At 49.6% G+C, this 18,114-nt stretch overlaps 2 protein-coding genes across 2 annotated transcripts; both read right to left on the bottom strand.

The window, feature by feature from the left end:
* Window positions 1–52: 52 nt before the first annotated feature.
* LOC124417176 lies at window positions 53–8,367 on the bottom strand. Its single transcript, XM_046900426.1, has 2 exons — window positions 7,983–8,367; window positions 53–1,288 (listed from the first exon to the last, which is right to left on the bottom strand). Exons 1-2 carry the CDS (start codon window positions 8,361–8,363, stop codon window positions 1,271–1,273), a joined length of 399 nt encoding a protein of 132 aa, XP_046756382.1. The 5' UTR covers window positions 8,364–8,367; the 3' UTR covers window positions 53–1,270.
* Window positions 8,368–14,412: 6,045 nt separating this feature from the next.
* Window positions 14,413–17,505, bottom strand: EGR1 (early growth response 1). The gene is made up of 2 exons (NM_204136.3): window positions 17,070–17,505; window positions 14,413–16,748 (listed from the first exon to the last, which is right to left on the bottom strand). The coding sequence occupies exons 1-2, from the start codon at window positions 17,302–17,304 to the stop codon at window positions 15,451–15,453; spliced, it is 1,533 nt and encodes a 510-aa protein (NP_989467.3). The 5' UTR covers window positions 17,305–17,505; the 3' UTR covers window positions 14,413–15,450.
* Window positions 17,506–18,114: the final 609 nt, after the last annotated feature.

Below are 18,114 nucleotides of genomic sequence, written 5' to 3'. Positions count from 1 at the left end.
CAGGAAACATAGCAGCAGAGAAGAAAGAATCCACATTTCCCTGAACGACTGCTCCAAGAAAATAAATAAATAAATTTCTTTTAGACATTCCCTGTTTGAAGGCAGATATCACATTCACACTTCCAAAACATTAAAAAAAAAAAAAAAAACCACAACAGTGCATAGAGTGATCTCTGCCAAAGTATGTATTTGGTCTAGGCAGCAAGTGTCCAAAGCAGCTCTGTGTCAGAAAGAACTGAAGTCATAAGCACCAAGCTCCAAAGCTCCAGCCAAACCAAGCAAACATGCCTACGGACTGACAGAATCCTTAAGTGAGACAGTCAGTAAAAAGTCAAACAAAGCACCTCATTCTCAGCCTTCTCAGTCCTTTTTGAAAATCCAGAAGCCTCCTGGTTGGCTCCACTGCTGGCCTGTAAAGCCTGAGCTCGCAGTCTCATAGAAGTCCATGTTACTAGACAGCAGAGAATTTCAATTGGATTGAGTTTTAGGAAGCTGCTTTAGGAAGCTGGAAAAATACGGTTTTGATGGGTGGACTGTTGAATGGACAAAGAACTGGCTGCAGGACTGAGTCCAGAGAGCAGCGGTCAATGGCTCCACACCTGGATGGCAATTGATGATGAGTGTTGTCCCACAGGGGTCCATGCTGAGGCTGATACTCTTCAATATCTTCATCAGTGACATCATCAGTGGGGTCGAGTGCACCCTCAGAAAATTTGCTGACAACACCAAGCTGTGGGGTGACACACCAGAGGGACAGGACGCCAAACAGAGGGACCTAGACAGGCTCAAGCAGCAGGCACAGGTGAACCTCATCAGGTTCAAAAAATCCAGGTGCAGTGTCCTGCACGTGGGACAAGAGAACCCCCCACTACCAATACATGCTGGGGGATGAAAAGACTGAGCATAGGCCTCTCCCAAAAGACCTGGAGGTACTGGTGAATGGCAAGCTGGACGTGAGCCAGCAATGTGCCCTCCCAGCCCAGAAAACCAACCATATCCTGGTCAGCATCAAAAGAAGCGTGGTCAGCAGGTGCAGGGAGGTGATCCTGCCCCTCTGCTCTGTACTGAAGAGGCCTCACCTGGAGTACTCCATCCAGATGTAGAGTCCTCAGTGCAGAAGAGACATGGACCTGTTGGAGCACAGCCAGAGGATGGCCACAAAAAAAGTGAACTAAGGGATCGAACACCTCTCCTACAAGGTCAGGCTGAGGGAGCTGGGGCTGTTCAGCCTGCAGAAGTGAAGGCTCTGAGGTGACCTGGTAACAGCCTTTCAATACCTAAAGAGGAGCTAAAGGAAAGAACAAGGGAACATTTAGGTTAGACATAAGGAAAATATCTTTTACAGCGAGGGTGGTGAGGCAGTGGAACAGGTTGCCCAGAGTTGTGGTGGATGCCTTGTCCCCTTCAAGGTGAGGCTGGATCAGGCCCTGGGCAACCTGATCTAGCCGTGGATGTCCTTGTTTGCTGTAGGGAAATTGGACTAGATCATCATAAATGGTCCTTTCCAACTCTAAGGAGTTTATGGTATGATACCTGAAGCCATGAGACATGATGACACAAAGGACATCAATGGCCTGGTGTGCAACAAGGGCAGGCAGGGAAGCCTGCGTGCTCAGCAGCTCTGGAGAAAATCACAAAGTACTCCAAACAGGAAGATCCAGATCAGCCGTGGAGCCTCTCTGTGTCAGTCTCAGTATTCAGCAGATCAGAGGCCCCACTTCATCACGCTGTTCAGTCCCATAGCTGCAGATTTAGTGGGGACGGGGGATGGAAGGAAAAGGGGCGGGGGGTTGGGGAATCATACAGATTAGGAAGCTAATAGCATCCCCAGACAACTGGAATAGAGATATCTGGGGTCATCCTGACAAAGCAGTCCAGTGGAGGACAATCCCTTGTCTCCTATAAATACAAAGCCAGATCTGCCATAAAAACAGGAAGTACCACAGGACCCCAGGGTGGTCGGCCACAGCGTGCTCTGAGAATTATGCCCTGGCATCTGTTACCACTGGCAAATTTGTAAGGGCGATATAGGAGAGAACCAGACAAAACAGGAACAGAATATTTGTGTTTAGTATGGTCGAGCAGTGGAGACTGTATTGCACCAAGTGAGGATGAAGAAAATGGCTACTGGGGCCTGGGGGTTTTCTTAAGCTCAGGTCCCAGCCTGGTAGATGCACCTCACTCTATCACTAGCCATGTAGCTTATTGGGCTGGAAAAATAGACCCCACGGAGCAAGGTGAGCCCCTTGTGACCCACATTTCATCTTTAAGTGAGCTTCCCACAGCTACCACAAAACCTGCCTGCATACAAGCCATGCAAGAACAAGGGGCTCGTGGTGTTCCATTATCTGCTCCAAAGATTTCACAGTGCTTAAACCACTAGCTAGAGGAGCCCCAGAAATCCTTAAACCCCATTGAGCTGCAAAATAGAATGAGATCAAAAGGGACGCATGTAATTTAAATACATGACCTTAAACAATACTCTGCATGGGTGGAATTAATACACGGCACAGGAGACTCAGAGCAGACATGGGGAGAGGACACAAAGACATGAGTGGGGCATGAGGACACAGAGAGAACACGGAGGGGGACACAGAGAGTACACATCACAAAATGGGCTAGGACAACATGGTGGCAGACAAACCAAGTTTAGAGCCCCAGGTTGGAGATTGTGAGACGAGAATCATGAAAGGGAACAGAGACTTAACAAGAAGGTATTGAGCTTAAAAAGAATTGCAAAGAAGATCCAGAAAACACAGAATCCCTTTATGGAAAAGAGCACCAGCTCCAGGCATTTCTGGAGTTGCAGTGCTCAGTAAGCCAGCCAGCATTACCTTGGGGCTGATTGAAGCACTCCAGAAATGAGATAATAACAAAAGAAAGGAATGTACGTCAGTCTCTCTATTACCAGGTCAGAGAAAGGGAGATAACCTCTTCACTTTTCTCAGAGAACAATTGAAGGGCATCACAAGGACAGGCATAGCAGATATAGCTGCCCTAAACCAGCTTAGGATCCCCTCAGAAAGGCAGAGATCAAAACCCCTGCAATAAAGAAAGAATCACTTACTTCTTTCCCAGGACCAGGGCTCACCCAGCAACCTACAGGAAGCAGGCTCCAGATAGAGACAATGCCTCTGGGGCTGCCAGCCCTTACATGAGGTTAGGGAGGGGTGGAGACAGGCTCAGCCCCATCTGGAATTCCTTCCACCTGTGCTTGCAGGGCTGGCTACACCCCTCACCAGGTGTTCCATCACTGCTTCAGGCTGTGATCTCAAAGTTCCCATAAAGGCAAAAAAAAAAAAAAAAAAAGCAAAAAATTGGCCAGCTGGGTCTGCTTGTCCAAGGCAAGGAGGTTTATCAATGGACAAGTTATGATGGCCCACATATTTTGATTCCAGTCTGTCCTCAAAGGCAATTGGTGAAATTTCTAATAGACAGGGTAGCACAGATTTCAATACTGATACATCAAGATGCTGAGAAGCTGCACGTGCAACAAAAGGGCTGAGATTCCAGGTGTGAACAGAGTGAGTGCTGTCTGCCAAACTGCCTGGATCAGCTTATGGCTCTCCAGTGAGAAACGTGTCATCTACTCACTTTGCAATTGAAGACCACTGTGAAAATAGTGTAGGATTTAGTGTCCTCAGTGGGTGAACCTGGCACCTGCCTGTATGGCAGCATGTAGCCTTTTGACTCAAACATCGATCCCAAACCCCAAAGAAATAGGGAGGCTGCAGAGTGTTTACTTTGTGCAGCCCCTGAGCTCCTCAAATCAGAGATCACTGACATACTGCAGTACCCCATTTCTGCTGTGGCACGACGTGGGATTTCTGAAGTCACAACAGATTTGCAGAAAATCATCTCCAGAATGCACTCCCTGTACAACTTGCCCACATGCATGGGGGACAAGCCCCACTGTGGGGACAATGACCCCCACTTGTTGGGTACTACTCCCACCCCACTGTCACAGCTGCACCCCGAGGACACCATCACCCCACTGCACATGGCCATCAACTTCTCCCTGGACTCCACGCACCCCACAGGCATCCCTGTCCCCATTCTCTAGCCCACGGTGACATCGGCATGGAGCGAAGTGGGGCGGGGGACATGGGGGGACTTGAGGGGACATGTGGACATCAGGGGATGTGTGGGGACACAGGGACATGTGGGGTCAGAACTACAGAGGTGAGAAGAGGTGACACATGGAGGTGACACAGGGAGGCAGCAGGCCGCATCAGGAGGTGCTGGTGCCATTCAAGCAGCACTACGTGACAGATGAGCACTGCCAGCCCAACCTGGAGGTCATGGTGACACCCGGTGCCATGCTGCTGCTGGGCGGCCACATGGCCAACATGACCACAGTGCTGACACTGTGCAACCGCGGTGAGGACACACACGGGACCACGGGTACCATCTGGCACCCCTTGGGGATGGTATTCCACAGAGCCAGGGCCACCTCAGTGAGGGCACCTGTCCCTGGGTCCCTACAGTGTCCCCTGTGTTTGTACCCATGTCCCAGTGTTTCCACATTGCCCAGTGTTCCCCTATTGTCCTCAAAGTCCCCCTCCAAAGTCCCCCCCAACATCCCCATGATGTCCCTCTCCATATCCCCATGTCCCGGTGTCCCCCACTCCTCACTTCCCCTAATGTCCCCACAAGGTCCCCACTGTTCCCCGATTAGTCCTGCCCCCACATCCCCACACAGTGCTGGGCTGTCCCTGCAGGTGCCACTGGAGGTGACACACAGCCACTCATGGGGTGCCATGCTGCAGCACCCTTCTGCGATTCTATGAATACTGAATCCTAAACATCGCTTTCCCAGCTCTTGGGCACCATTTAAAAGCCAGTTCTGCAGGTGAGGGAGCTGATGGCACAAAGAAGGTGGGCTCTCTGACCGTTGCATGCTGGGACCAGCAAAGATGAATTCTGGAAGAGGTGCAGGGCAGCCCAGGGATCCTCCTGACCAGAGCACTTGGTGAGTTTCCCCAGAGCTGCTGAGGGAAAAAAAAAAAAAACACAGAAGGAGGAGAGGAGGGAGAAGGAGAGACGACGAGGAAAACCAAAGAAAACTGCTTATGTATACGTGCTTATGAATATGTGTAAATAAATAAATAAATAACCAGCAACTTGATGTTGTCATGCTTTTTTAAAAATATATATTTTTTTTCAGCCTGCATCTGAGGTGATGAAAAAACATGGTATCAATCGGACAGATGTGTGCAGTGCAAGGAAGTAGAACAGATGCCAACATGCTTCCAGCTTTTTTCCCCTCTTTTTGCTCAAAGATTTCAAACCACCCTTTTGCTTGCTCAGCCTCGTGGTGTCAAAGAGCTGCTTCTCATGCTCCTTAGAAAGCCTTTCACAGTGAGAAATGACCTCCTGCAAAGAACAGAGAGGGACAGATCCCACGCTTAAATATTTCAGAACAAGCAATACTGAAAAAAGTTGCACCTGAGAGGCCGCTTTTTTGCATGTGGAGAAGTCAGAAGCCAGGCATATCTGGGGCTGACGAAGGGGAATGTCATTTGTTAGAGCAGTGAGTTCTCCATTTTGTCCCCAAATTCCTGAGTTTCCTGAGAAGCCCAGAAGGACTAATTGCTTTTAGCAGTGATTACTATCAGAGCCGGAAGCACCCTGAAGATGTTTGAAAATGCCTTTCTTTCTAAACTGGGCTGTTTTCTATTTTGCTGCCTCACTGTCTCCACATCCTCTGTGAATGATGGAACTTTTTGCTGCCCGCATCAGCCCAAGAGTTGGAGCCTCCTTCAGAACTGAACTTTACTGCCACAGTTCAGATTTCACACTGGGTCAAGCCTAGTGCCACACTGTTCAAGACCAAAGGAAACGGTGACCACAACTTCAGCTTGAACGAAAAAAGGCACCACCGCATCAGTGATGCTGTTGTTCTTTTGTGAAATTAATCATCAGCCAAGTGACAGAGGGGGCTTCCATCAGCCAACAAACACCAAGCGGCCTGAAAAATTAAGGTGTGCAAGTTCATGACTAATGAAACCACAAGTGAACAACAGAACAGTTCTCAAAGCCTTCCACCATTCAATCTGCTGTCTTCACTGGGTCAGTGCAGTTTGGTGTGGAGTTTCTTTTCTGCTCTTTTGTTAGTTTTTAAAATGCTTCAGATCTTGTCTCTTCTTCTTCTATAACCCTCCTTCTAGGGATACATACTAAGGAAGTGGAACAGAGTACCAGCTTACTGGGAGGAAAACCTGCAAGCTCGGGGGAATATTTTCCAGCGAGTCAGAGCAACTGAGACCCAAGGCCAGGAGCTCTTTGTGCTAACTGCCCCTGGCCTCAATTCATTCTGTTGGCCTCCCAGCAGTGCATTTCCTAGCTGTGAACCCAGGAGGCCTTCCGCAAACCCGGGCAGCATTCGGTTCATTTGGGTTTGGGCTCTGGACCCACCACTTGGACCCCACCAAGGGAATCGCCTGCCCCCCAAATCTGACCCCCCACACACAACCTGCTTCTATGCTCCTGTGCCCCGGAGAGAGATCTAAGGCACAAAGATGCCATAAGGCACATTAATGAGCTCTGGGAAAAACAGAGCATTCCACACTACTTAATGACCATATACTTGAGTCTACGCATTGCTCTGACCTATTTGAGCAACAAGCAGTCAGGCAGCAAGTTGGGTTCCAGGACATTCCGGAACGCTCAGCTTGCCTGCTGTTGTCACGGAGAGCCAGAAAGCTGTCCTTGCAGTCCTTGTACTGCCTGGGAGCAACACTGCACTGCCACCTGTATTTAGCAGGCAATGCAATACCAATGGGACTGCCCAACATGTGCAGGGCAGCACTGCTGTCACACTACCAGAATTTTAGGGCCACTACAATGATCCTTAGCATTCTGTTAGCACTGAGGTTAGAGTCACCCTTAGGACTGAGAATACCGTCAGCGTTACTTTTACAGTGACTTCTCTGGGTCATTTTCAGGGGTTCTTCAGGGTGATGGCTGGTACAATTATTTTCGGGTCATTAGCCTATGATAAACGTTACTTTTAGGGTGAAGATCGGTTACTTCAACGACTGTTCTTTGGATTATGATCAGGGTTAAGGTTCCTTTTGCTACAAACTTTGAGCATGATTTTTATTGTTACATTTAGAGTCAGAGATGATTTTAGCGTCAGGATAAGGGTTAGTACTAGAGTTACACTGTGTGTTAATACAGTTATCTTTACAGTTCCTATGTGGCTTGGAGTCCGGGTCAAGGTTTAATTTAAAGCTACATCCCAGCCAATGAGGCCCCCAGCTGATATTCGCTTCTATGCTCTAGGGCCCCAGAAAAAGGCCCTGGGCACAAAGCGAACTAATGCAAGCCGACTGGATAACTCTCTCGTGGAGCAGCAGTGCTCAAGGATTTGATATTCACAAAGGAAGCACAACACCTGAGTAACACAGAGGAAGGCAGTGGGAATAACAGGGCAAAGCAAGGTGGAAACATGGGGAAAGCAAGGGAAAGGCAGGAGGAAATGAACACGCAGCCAAGAAGGTGCCCTACCACGTCGTAACGAGCTCCGGAAGCACTACATTATGCCACGCGGTGAAATAGGGAAAGATTTGCATACATGCATGGTCCTTACCTGCTTGGGCAGTCACCTAAGTTGGGTTCCGGGGCATTCCTGGATATGCAGCTCTCCACTGCTGAGCAGCATCTGGTCAAGGACCGCCAGGTGATCGGAGGGTGGTGTTTTTCCCCTATCAGTCTGACACAGTGCGTTTCCCTGCTCGCTTCCCACTGTTACAGTATTCCTACCGTCTCTGAACAGAGCCGTCGAGCGGTCCCACGCCTCCCTCCCCACCCCACATCCTACATCCCCCGCCAACCGACAGCGCCGCGGCTCTCTGCTGCTCTCCGGCGGTCGCTGTGTGGTACTGCAGGCACTGCCCGCGCGCGTGGTGTATGGGAGCGCCTCTGACGTGGGCACGCGCCGAACAACATGGCCGCGCCCTGCGGGAGTGGCTCCTTACCTGCAGCGCGTGGCGAGGTGGCTGGAGCCGTGAGGCACCGCCACGTGAAGGAGCTCGGTGGTCGGGGGTGGGACGGGACGGGACAGACGGAAAAGCCCATTCAGTAGCTCCTAGGGAAGTTGGCAGGGCACCGCTTGGGGTGACCGCGGAGTCGCTCCGTGCCGGTCCCGGGAGGCTGCAGTGCCGGAGCCGCTCCGCGCCGGTTCTGCAACCGCGAATCTCCGAGCCGCTCGCGTTCCACGGTGGTCGAGAGTGCTTGCAAACGGATGAGGGACGTTGCAGGGCGGAGGGGTGGAAGGGGACGCCTGCTAGTCCACCGCGGCGACGAACTAATTGGATGCTCGTCCAAAAGCCGTGCGTTCTGTACATCATCGAGCGCATGCGTGTTGCCGACTTGAGGACTTCTCACCATAAAGATTGGCGGATTGGCTGCGCAGAGTGGTCAAAACTCAGATTCGCCACTTCCGCATCCAGGCGTCTTGCAGTCGGCGGCAGCAAACAATATACGCTGCCACAGTTCCACCGATTGGCCACGCGGGGGCACCAGAGACGGCGGAAACAACTTCCCTAACCGGATTGACCGGATCGCCGGGGACTGCGGCGCGGATCAGGTTCTCTTTTGATGGCAGAAGAAAAAAAACACAACTATGAGAGGAAGGGGGAGAGAAGAGGAGACGACGAAGAAAAACAAGGAAAACTTCGACAAACCCACCAAACCCGTGCTGAGTGCTTATGAATATCTGTAAATAAATAAATAAATGTCCAGCAAACTGATGTTGTCATGCGTTTTTAAATTTTTTTTTTTTTTTCAGCCAGCATCTGAGGTGATGAAAAAACATGGTATCAATCAGACAGATGCGTGCAGTGAAGCCAAGGATGGCATGGGATGATTAACAGAGCAACGCAAAACAGCCGTGCAACTCTTAGAAGAAACATCATAGTAACAGCTTCCATACCTGGCCTCGCCACTATGACATTCCATCCGGCCCACTCAAGGCTTGTAAATATCCACTGGATCGGTTTGGATATCAAGCGATTTGACATAAATTCTCTCATTCACAACCAGTGCAGGACCTGACACTTGGCCCTATTGAAACTCATACAGTTTACCTTGGCCCATCAATCTAGTCTATTTAGGTCCCTCTGTATTTCCTTTCTCCCCTCTGGCATACCAACACTCCCTCCCAGCTTGGTATCACCTGTAAACTGCATATGAGGGTACACTCAATCCCCTTATCAAGAACGTTAATAAAGACGTTAAATAGAAGCAGCCAAAGGTAGGCAGAGATCTCCAGCAAGAGATGCCCTCACCTTCCCCTGCCAACCCTTAAATGAGGGCTGGGAAGGGGTGGATCCTGGCTCCACCCCTTCCAGTCACTGAGTGATACACTGCTTGCACCTGAGCTCCCCTGGGTTGGCCCTGCCTTCTCATCAGGTGCCCAATCACTGTTTCAGGCTGTGTCTTAGTATTTCCACTACACATACTTCATATTGTCCTATTTCCAAAACACCAGATAAGATGCTGACATGATAGGTGAACATTTCTCAGATGTGCTTTTTCTCTCTGCCGTTCTGCTTGAGTTTATTGCTCATATATCACAAAGAGAAGTAACATATACAAAGATATTCTTCAGGAGAAGGAAATGCCTTTCAATAATCTGCAAAATGAGGAGAAGATATCTAATTATGTGGCAACTCTTTATGTTGAAGAAAACTACCCAGTAAGTGTGCACATGGAGAGCAACTGACAAGTACAAGTTTCAAACAAAATTAAGGGATTTCATGCCTGGATGTGAGTGACCACTGGAACTTGCTTCTTCAGAAAAAAAATCAAATCAGGAGTCAAATTCCTGACAAACGAGGTAGCCTCAACAGCAAGCCTGAAGCTTCACAATCAGGTTCTTGTTGGACAGCCACAAATGCTCTTGGTTGTATGCCACAGTGACTCCAAACGTTGTGCTCTGGATTAGCGTTATGGTATGAAAAAGAGCCAGGAAGAGAGAACAGAGATGCTAGAAATTGGATGTCACACAGTGGTTTATGTATTGTTCTCAAGAGGAACTTAAAAGATGCCTTTCAGTAAACAGCAACACCACAGTCCTGTACCCCTTCACCAACAGAATAAATTTTGTAAAATAAGACAGAGGTTTTGACATGCAAAGGTAGGCGTTACGCAGCAAAATAAGTTTAAAAGCTTGTTAACAGTACTATTGTGGTGAAACACTATCTCTTGAAGTTGTAATAAGGACTGAAATGGTGGCAGCTTCATCTTTAGAGAAAAAGAGCATATACTCTATCTGTATATCTTGCCATGATGACTGTGTCATCTTGCACAAATTCAGCCGGTGCATCCCATCCTCCCTCTTTGGTCTGCTAGTTGCGATAACAATGACAGCCTCATCTCACCCAGAGTTTCACCCATTCACTGCCATTGCCTTCCAAAAGCAGAAACTGCAGCATGTTGAAAAAAGACATGTGTCTTCCCATATACAAATGTTACAATAAGGAAATACATTCACAGAGGTGCCTTCCTCCAAGCAAAAGAAGGAATGCCTGAGACCCCCAGGGGTTCTACAAGTGTAGAACTTTAACTGTTAACTTCTTATTTCCCCATTTTTTTTTTAAAGTAAATACTTTAGTTTACAAGGCAGCCTCAATTTCCTGTAATGCAAGATTCCAACAGGAAGACACCCATAATGCAAAAGACTTCTCCCCAGAGGCTTTTTTTTCTCCCTGGTTTCCATTCTATGTGCATTAATCTTGAATTTATTGCACTAATAGTTAGTTATTTGAGGTTCACCTGTTGCCATCTTTCCTCTCTTTACTTCTGCCAACTCTTGCTGCTTTTTCTCCACATTCTGGAGTGACTGGAGTGATCAGATCACTGCTCAAAAACCAGACAGAATGTTTGGAAATATCTGGCAAGTAATACAGAACATAGGAGACAAAACTATATACTTCAATTACTCTACATTCATCCTGCATCAGAGAATGGCAGAGTCGTTTAGGTTAGAAGGGATCTCTGGAAGTCATCTGGCCAAACCCCTGCTCAAGCAGGGACACACTGAATCCTGTGGATAGTGCAGGCCTCTACTTATCAGAAACAACAAAGGAGTATGACACAAGGTATGGGAAAGGATGACAGGAGGTACAAACCACTCACTGTACAAAACGGACTCTGCTTTTTCAACCACAAAGAGCACAGAGAAGGGGAAGCCAAGTTCTGCAGCTATCACAGAACCTTTATTATTCTTCACCTTATGCAACAAGTCTTAATAGCCATCAAATTAAATTATGAAGCAGCGAGTTTAAGCACACAGAAGTCTCTACTTCCTGCAGCACCTGGATATGCTAATACTCACTTTTCAGCCAAATACCATGAATGCTGTAACCTTGCCCAACTCCGTAAGTCATTTGGATAGAGTTACACAGAGTGCACAAAGACAGGCTCCAGCTCATGAAATTTATTAGCCACAGGTCACAACTGCTGGAAGAATATTCCAGGACTACCTCTGACAACAGACCAGAGACTGGATTTCTTTTGATCAATTACTACAGTTTTCTTAGCAAATTTTGTCAACATTTGCTCACTTATTAGCTATTCCATTTTAACGCTGACACATTAAAAAAAAAAAAAAAAAAAAAAGATCTCTGTATGTTCATTTTACGGCACTACAGATCTCTGGCATGTTACAGCCACAGCTGCAACTCCTCAGGTGGCCTGGTTTTGTTCACAAAATGCCCTCATCCTTGAGAAGAACGTCAGAATTACAGAAAGCTTCTGCCATTAAATTCAATGACTCATAGCCGCTTTCCAGTTCACTTGAGTACATCTGGAGTTTCTTACCTTCTCAAGTTTACACAATAATAAGAATCACAGCCAAGACCTTCAATCAATAGAATCAACCAAAATGCTACTGTGCTGTAGTTTTTCTTGAACTTTATGTCAGAATTCTGACAGTGTATGAACTGCCATCAGAAGTGCTAGAACTAAACTCAGTCATTACAGAGTGTTTGTCTTCCAATTCACAGCTGCAACCAAAATTGCTTTAACAGTTGCATTTCACAACTTTTATCTCTAGTAGCATTTCCAGAACACAACAAGGCACAAAGCAACAGGCCACATAGCGCACGAGGGGAAGGTGGGTTCTTTAGAATCACCAGAGCTGACTTACAGTCCTTTATTTCCAAAGGAAAAGTGACTGAAAAATCTATTCGTCTAGAAAGATCCTGAGGCCGAGCAGTGCCATTAAAGAGCAAAGCAACCACCTAGACAAGGACTGTCCACGTTTCCCCACGTTTCACAGCAGCTTATGGAAAGGCTCTACAGAAGAAAAACCTGGCTGAACGTGGGCAATGGCCTCTTCAGCACTCCTCGGGTTAAACTGTACCGTACCTATTTCTGACGGACGTATACAAAGCGACACAGCCCCTATGAAAGAAACTGCAGCGGAACACGGAGCGAGAGAAGGTCAGAGGCCCGCCCTCAGCCGCAGCTCCCCCGGGCTGGGCCGCTCTGTGCGGGCGTCCGAACGGCTCCGGGCCTACCGCTGGGCCCTGGGCGAAGCAGATGCTGCCCAAACCGAGAGCCGCCCATGGCCCGTTCAGGGTCCGCTGCACGTGAGGAACCAGCCGAGTCACCCCTGAGGTGAGGGCGGAACCGTGCCGAGGCGGCTGCAGCTCTCAAGCCGGCGGACTCCCGGAAGATCCGTCGCGTAGTCCCGGGAGGGTGGAAGCAGGAAGTACCATTTTTGGGCCTCGGAAGTACCATAAAAGGTGAGGAGGAAATGCCAAATATGGTGGTCCTGGTTCCGGCCGCCGCTGGAGGAGCGTTTCCGTTCGGCCTTGGCGGCCCCGTGCCTGCGTGACGCGGCTCAGCCCGCCGCTGCCGGCGCGCTCCCGACGGTGGCGTGGTGTACCTCTGCTCGGCTCGGCCAGACCTGGCCCGGCTCGGCTCGGCTCCGGCGGTGCGGGTGCTGTTCCGCGAGCAGCCGCGGCGGGTACCCGCAGTGCCCCCGAGACCAGCTGGGCTGCTGCCAGCGGTGACGCACGGGTTTTTTTTCTGTCACTAATAATCACAGCTGAAGCCAGGCTTTAAATCACAAACCGCTGAGGTTTAAATCAACCAAACGAATTTTCTGACAGCGGCCTGAAAAGAAGGCCTGTGCTGTCCCCAGTGCGCTTCTTGCCCAGCTCCAGACCATATTTGTTCAGAAGGGGGGAAGTTTCCCAGCCGCTGGCAATGCCTGCTGCTTCCCCGGGAACAGCCTCGAGAGAGACTTCTAGCGGTGCTGTGGCCTCCTCAAAAGAAAATTCTCATGCTCCCAGTAAAACTAGGGAGTAAACTTCTTAAGGCTTGTCCTCTTCAGACCAACACGAAGCAAGAAGACTTCACAGAACTCGCACAGAAACCCTGAAATCTACTTTCCCGTTACTGGACAAAGGCCGCAAAAAGACCAGGCACAGAAGGCCATGTATTTTCTTTCCTTCCTGTCACACATATGGACAGACAATTCAAAGCAAAAGTTGCCACAGTTTAGACTAAAATCTAAGGACTGCATCCAAGAAGAACTAGCCAGGGAATTCAGCTTGTTGCACTTCTGAGCTGGTGGACTTTGGCAAGCATTAGGGTGTGCCATCTATAGAAACTGCTTTTCATTGAACATTATGCCAGATATAGGTATCAACTCCTGTATTTGCATCTCGGCTCCTCGCAACTCCAGATATCAAGTAGTTTGTAGGAGTTTGTGGGAGGAAGGCTCTAGTGTCAGTCAGAAGGACTAGAATCCTCTAGATCTGCACTGTTACTTCTCACAGCTGCAAACTCCTCTGAATTCACTTCATAGAGAGTTCATGCACCCTGAAATGTATTTTAAGCCATCAAATAAGGATGCATTTTCCTCCTCAAAACACTAAAACATTTGTACTAAAGGTCATCAAGCATATGCACTTCTTACGCCCTATGCTATGTAACAGAAGAAGCTATGACAGTTCTCATCTCCCGGCCTTCCATCCACTAGCCACATCTACTGAGCTTATGTTATTTTCAGCCTGGAAACTACACCACTGCCTTGACATCCCCTTTTCACCACCCAGTAAGGTCTTTGCACAGATGAGATTCTGATTTTTAACCTCACCTTCAGCACTGGGAGCATTGTTTTTCTTTCTGTGATAAGCTCACAGGCTTCTGGAGAAGCCAGAAAACGAATTGTGGTTACTTCCAAATAGCAGATGATGCAACCAATTCAAGAGCATGTACTGTATCTACACTTTTGACAGCACTCCTGGACACAGGAGTGACTGATATTCCTTCCTTTCTTTGTGCAGGTACTTCTCCAGAAAACAAATAGCACCCCTTACTTCCTAGCAGTCAGGTTCGCCGCAGCAGGCTTCCTATGTGGCAGCTTAAAGGAAAATGTGAAAACTTACATGATTTGATTTTGGTTTTTATTACATTTTCTGAAGGGTATTGGTACACCAAATATCCCATTGGCAGGAAAGCGCATTCAATGTATTTAGAAGCCAAACAGTCACTTTCATTTTAACCAACACAAATACAAAGTAAAAATAAATCACAAAATAATGAACCGCATGTTCATAACATACAAAAATTGCTGCCTACTCAGTAGGTAACTACAACATTCCAACTCCTGAATATATATATTTATAAATTTACATTTTTGTAACAAAAATAGACTTTGAGAAGTGGGGTTTTGTTGTTGTTCTTGTTTTTAACTTGTTTCTTGTTTGTTTCTGTGGGGTTTTTTGCTTACATTCTGTCTCCCAGGGCATACTAGTGCTCCCTTCCCCACCCATTCCCTGCTTTCTCTTACATTCTTTGCATAACATCCCTTTTGCTTTAAGGCAAGATGCAAAGCATCTATTCACACAAATGCATGACATCAGCAAGGCTTCACAAAAAGGCACCAAGACTTGTAACTTTAAAAACAAAACTTCTGCCACATTTGAGTGTCTTATCAGGTGATTTTTACATAACATCACTCTTACATGCTCAAATACAGTAAGTACTGTACCCAAAGAAGTTTTAAACTCATTACAGCATTGCCACTAAAATAGAATTAACATTTACAAAATATGGCCCTACAAACTCCAAATAATACAACATGGATATGCAAAACTTTTTCAACATCAACAGTACCTAAAGGAAAGCAAAACCATGGCACACATACAACTTACATCAACTATGTGCTTAATTAAAGGTCCTTTCCTCCTAATAAAATACTATTGTTTGTTTATGGGGAAAATTATACCGAACTTATATCCACAGTCCATGCAAATTAAGTTAATTGACAGTGGTGGAAAACGTAAACAGCAGTTTTTTCAGGCAGCTGAATTTTGAAGAAATATTAGATAGCCTTGCAACATACAGTGTTGGGGGAGTAATTGGAGACTCCATGTCTCATAGTACCAGTGGAAGAGGTGAATGCTCCTGTTCCAGAAGGTGATCTTAGCAAATCTCAATTGTCCTTGGAGAAAAGGTTGATGTCATGTCTGAAAGTGCTGAAGTCACCTGTGAGCTGAAATTATTGGTAACCCCTGGAGATGGGAAGGAAGTGGCCACTTGGGTCTGAAAAGTGGCAGTGCCAGAGGAGTAAGTGGTTGCTATAGATGGGGATGGGAATGTCGTGTGTGCAGGGGAGGGATAGGAAGAGGAAGCAGGGGAGGAATACACTGTGCGCACTGATGAGGGGTAAGTGGTGGCTATGGACGAAGAGTAGGATGTAGCCACAGAGGATGAGTAGGCAGCAACAGAGGAAGAAGTTGCTGAGACCGAAGCTGCCTTTTCCACTTTCTTGTCCTTCTGCCTAAGGTGGATTTTAGTGTGTCTCTTCCTCTCATCACTTCTGGCAAACTTTCTGCCACAAATGTCACATGCAAATGGCTTCTCTCCTGTATGTGTGCGGATGTGCGTGGTCAAGTGGTCACTCCTGCTGAAGTTCCGCATGCAAATGCGGCATTGGAAAGGTTTCTGTCCAGTGTGGATGCGAATGTGACGAGTTAGTTCATCGGACCGTGAAAATCGCCGGTCACAGGACTCCACTGGGCAAGCATAGGGCCGTTCATGAGGAGGTGTCTTGCTGGGACGATTAGGGTATTTCCTCATCCTGCTGGGCTTGATCAGCTGGGACTGATAGTTAGTGTTGAGGGTCTTCAACTCCTGAGAGCCAGTCTGTGTGGCAAATGCCTTGATAGTGGATAGCGGCGTGAGGGAAGGCTGCTGTGCTCTGGTCTCAAGGGCTGAGAAGGGCTTCTGATCAGCTGAGATAAGGTTGAGCTCACTCTGTTGCTGAGGGAACAGGTAATCCGGGATCATTGGCACCTGGAAGTTGGTTTTAGCAGTCGGATAAGCTGGAGGTGGATACTGGATGGGGACTCCCGAGGGGTTGGGAAAGGGCTGGGTCTGTGGTTCAGGGAAAATATCAGAGCTGGAAGTGGGGAAAGTGGGTGCAGCCGAATAAATCGGACTGTTCTCACTGGCTTGGACAGAACAGCTCAGGGGGGTGCTCTGTGAAGAGGAGGGCGATGATGAAGAGGGTGTAGAGGTGGGAGGTGCATTAGCCATGCTCACCAGCCCACTGACAAGGCTGAAGAGAGGCTCTGGCCATAAGGTGTTGCTACCATTTGGGGCTGGCTCTAGGGAAAAGCGCCCCGTGTAGGTAATTGGCGGTAGCCGTGTTGTTTGGTTGGGATAGCTGGTTTCTGGCATGGTTTTCTCGTTGTTCAGGGAGATCTCAGGAAAAGTGTCTGAAAATAGAAGAGAAGCAATTACTTCTAGCAGCCACTGCAGCTCTGGAGCTGCTGCCAGTGCTTCACGAGCCATCCCCATGCAGAGCAGCCCCAGATCTTTGTTTCTGGTTAATTAATAATTGAGTGCAACATATTGCAGCGCCGCTGGCAGGTCTCCAGCAGCAACGAGCCCAGAGCCGCTGACGCACAACATAGGAGATACCCCCGCGCAGCCGCCGGGTCAGAGGCACGGCTGCGTCTCGGAGCTCCCGGGGGCGATGCCGCTTCCGCGGTTGACCAGGACTCCCCTGCCCGCCCGGGCGAGGCCATCACGCTTACCTGCCGCAAGATGCTCAAAATGTTGCTCGCTGGGCTCCCCGGCCGCGCCGAAGCCCGCACTCTCAGGCGCCCCGGAAGGCGCAAGAAACTGCTGTCCCCCGCCACTGAGCAGCATCATCTCCTCCAGTTTGGGATAGTGGCCGTCCATGGCGGGAGGCGAGTGCGGAAAGACGCCGAAGGGGTCGGAGATCTGCAGCGAAGGCAGGAGCTGCATCTCTGCCTTGGCCGCAGCCATGAGGGAGCCGGGTTCGGGCTCTGACGGGTGACGCCGCCGCCGCGGGCCCGACGGACGGGCTGGCTGCGGCGAGGCGACCGTTGCCTGCTTCCTGCCCCTGCGCCGCGGCCACCCAGCGCTGCCCGCTGGAAGCGATCGCCTCCCGCCCGCCGGACGGCCCGGGGCTTCCCCCCCCACTGCCTGCTGGAAGCGCTCGGCTCCTCGCCCGCTACGGAGCCGCCTCTATATATCGGATCCCACCGGCCGCAGCCCGCCCCGGCCCTGACGTACATGGCCATATATGGGAAGCAGGAAGCCCTTATTTGGAGGCGAGCCGGAGGACCCCGCCTGGCGTCAGCGCCTGGCACCGGGGAAAGCCGGGCGGTGGGGGCCCCACCCGCCCCAGACTGAGAGCCCCGCGCCCGCCACGGCCCTCACACCCGCCGCGGCCCCGTGTCCCGCCGCGAGCAGCATCACTGCAGCGCTACCGGCCCTGAGGCGCACGCTGTTCGCCCCCCGCCTGCCCCGGCCTGCCTGCCGGAAGCGTCGGCCTCCCTTTCCATATTAGGAAGCGGCCATATAAGTCTCGGTTCCGGCGGAGACATCCCGCTCCTTATTTGGTGATTCCGGTCCCGGCTAGGCGGGGTCGGGGAGCCCTGGCGCGGGAGCCGGGTTGCCGCCGGGACGTGCGCGCGCCCGCCCCCGGGCCACGACAGTGCGCGGCTCCGCCGCCGGCTGGACGACGCGGAAGCATGGGGGACTGCCCGGGTTGTCCCAGCTCCACCGTCGGCAGCAGGCTCGAGACAGGGCTTCCGCCACTGCCTCGTTCTC

Source organism: Gallus gallus, chromosome 13 (assembly GCF_016699485.2).
Source record: "Gallus gallus isolate bGalGal1 chromosome 13, bGalGal1.mat.broiler.GRCg7b, whole genome shotgun sequence".
NCBI lineage: Eukaryota > Metazoa > Chordata > Aves > Galliformes > Phasianidae > Gallus > Gallus gallus.
The sequence above is the reverse complement of the archived record's forward strand: the minus strand, read 5'-3'. Positions and strand labels throughout refer to the sequence as shown.

Bases quoted from the DNA above. Each gene is read 5' to 3' on its own strand.
- EGR1 (NM_204136.3), bottom strand. From the start codon at position 17,304: ATGGCTGCGGCCAAGGCAGAGATGCAGCTCCTGCCTTCGCTGCAGATC. The intron at 16,749-17,069 runs GTAAGCGTGATG...TTCTATTTTCAG, and splicing joins TTTTGAGCATCTTGCGGCAG to ACACTTTTCCTGAGATCTCC.
- LOC124417176 (XM_046900426.1), bottom strand. From the start codon at position 8,363: ATGCGCTCGATGATGTACAGAACGCACGGCTTTTGGACGAGCATCCAA.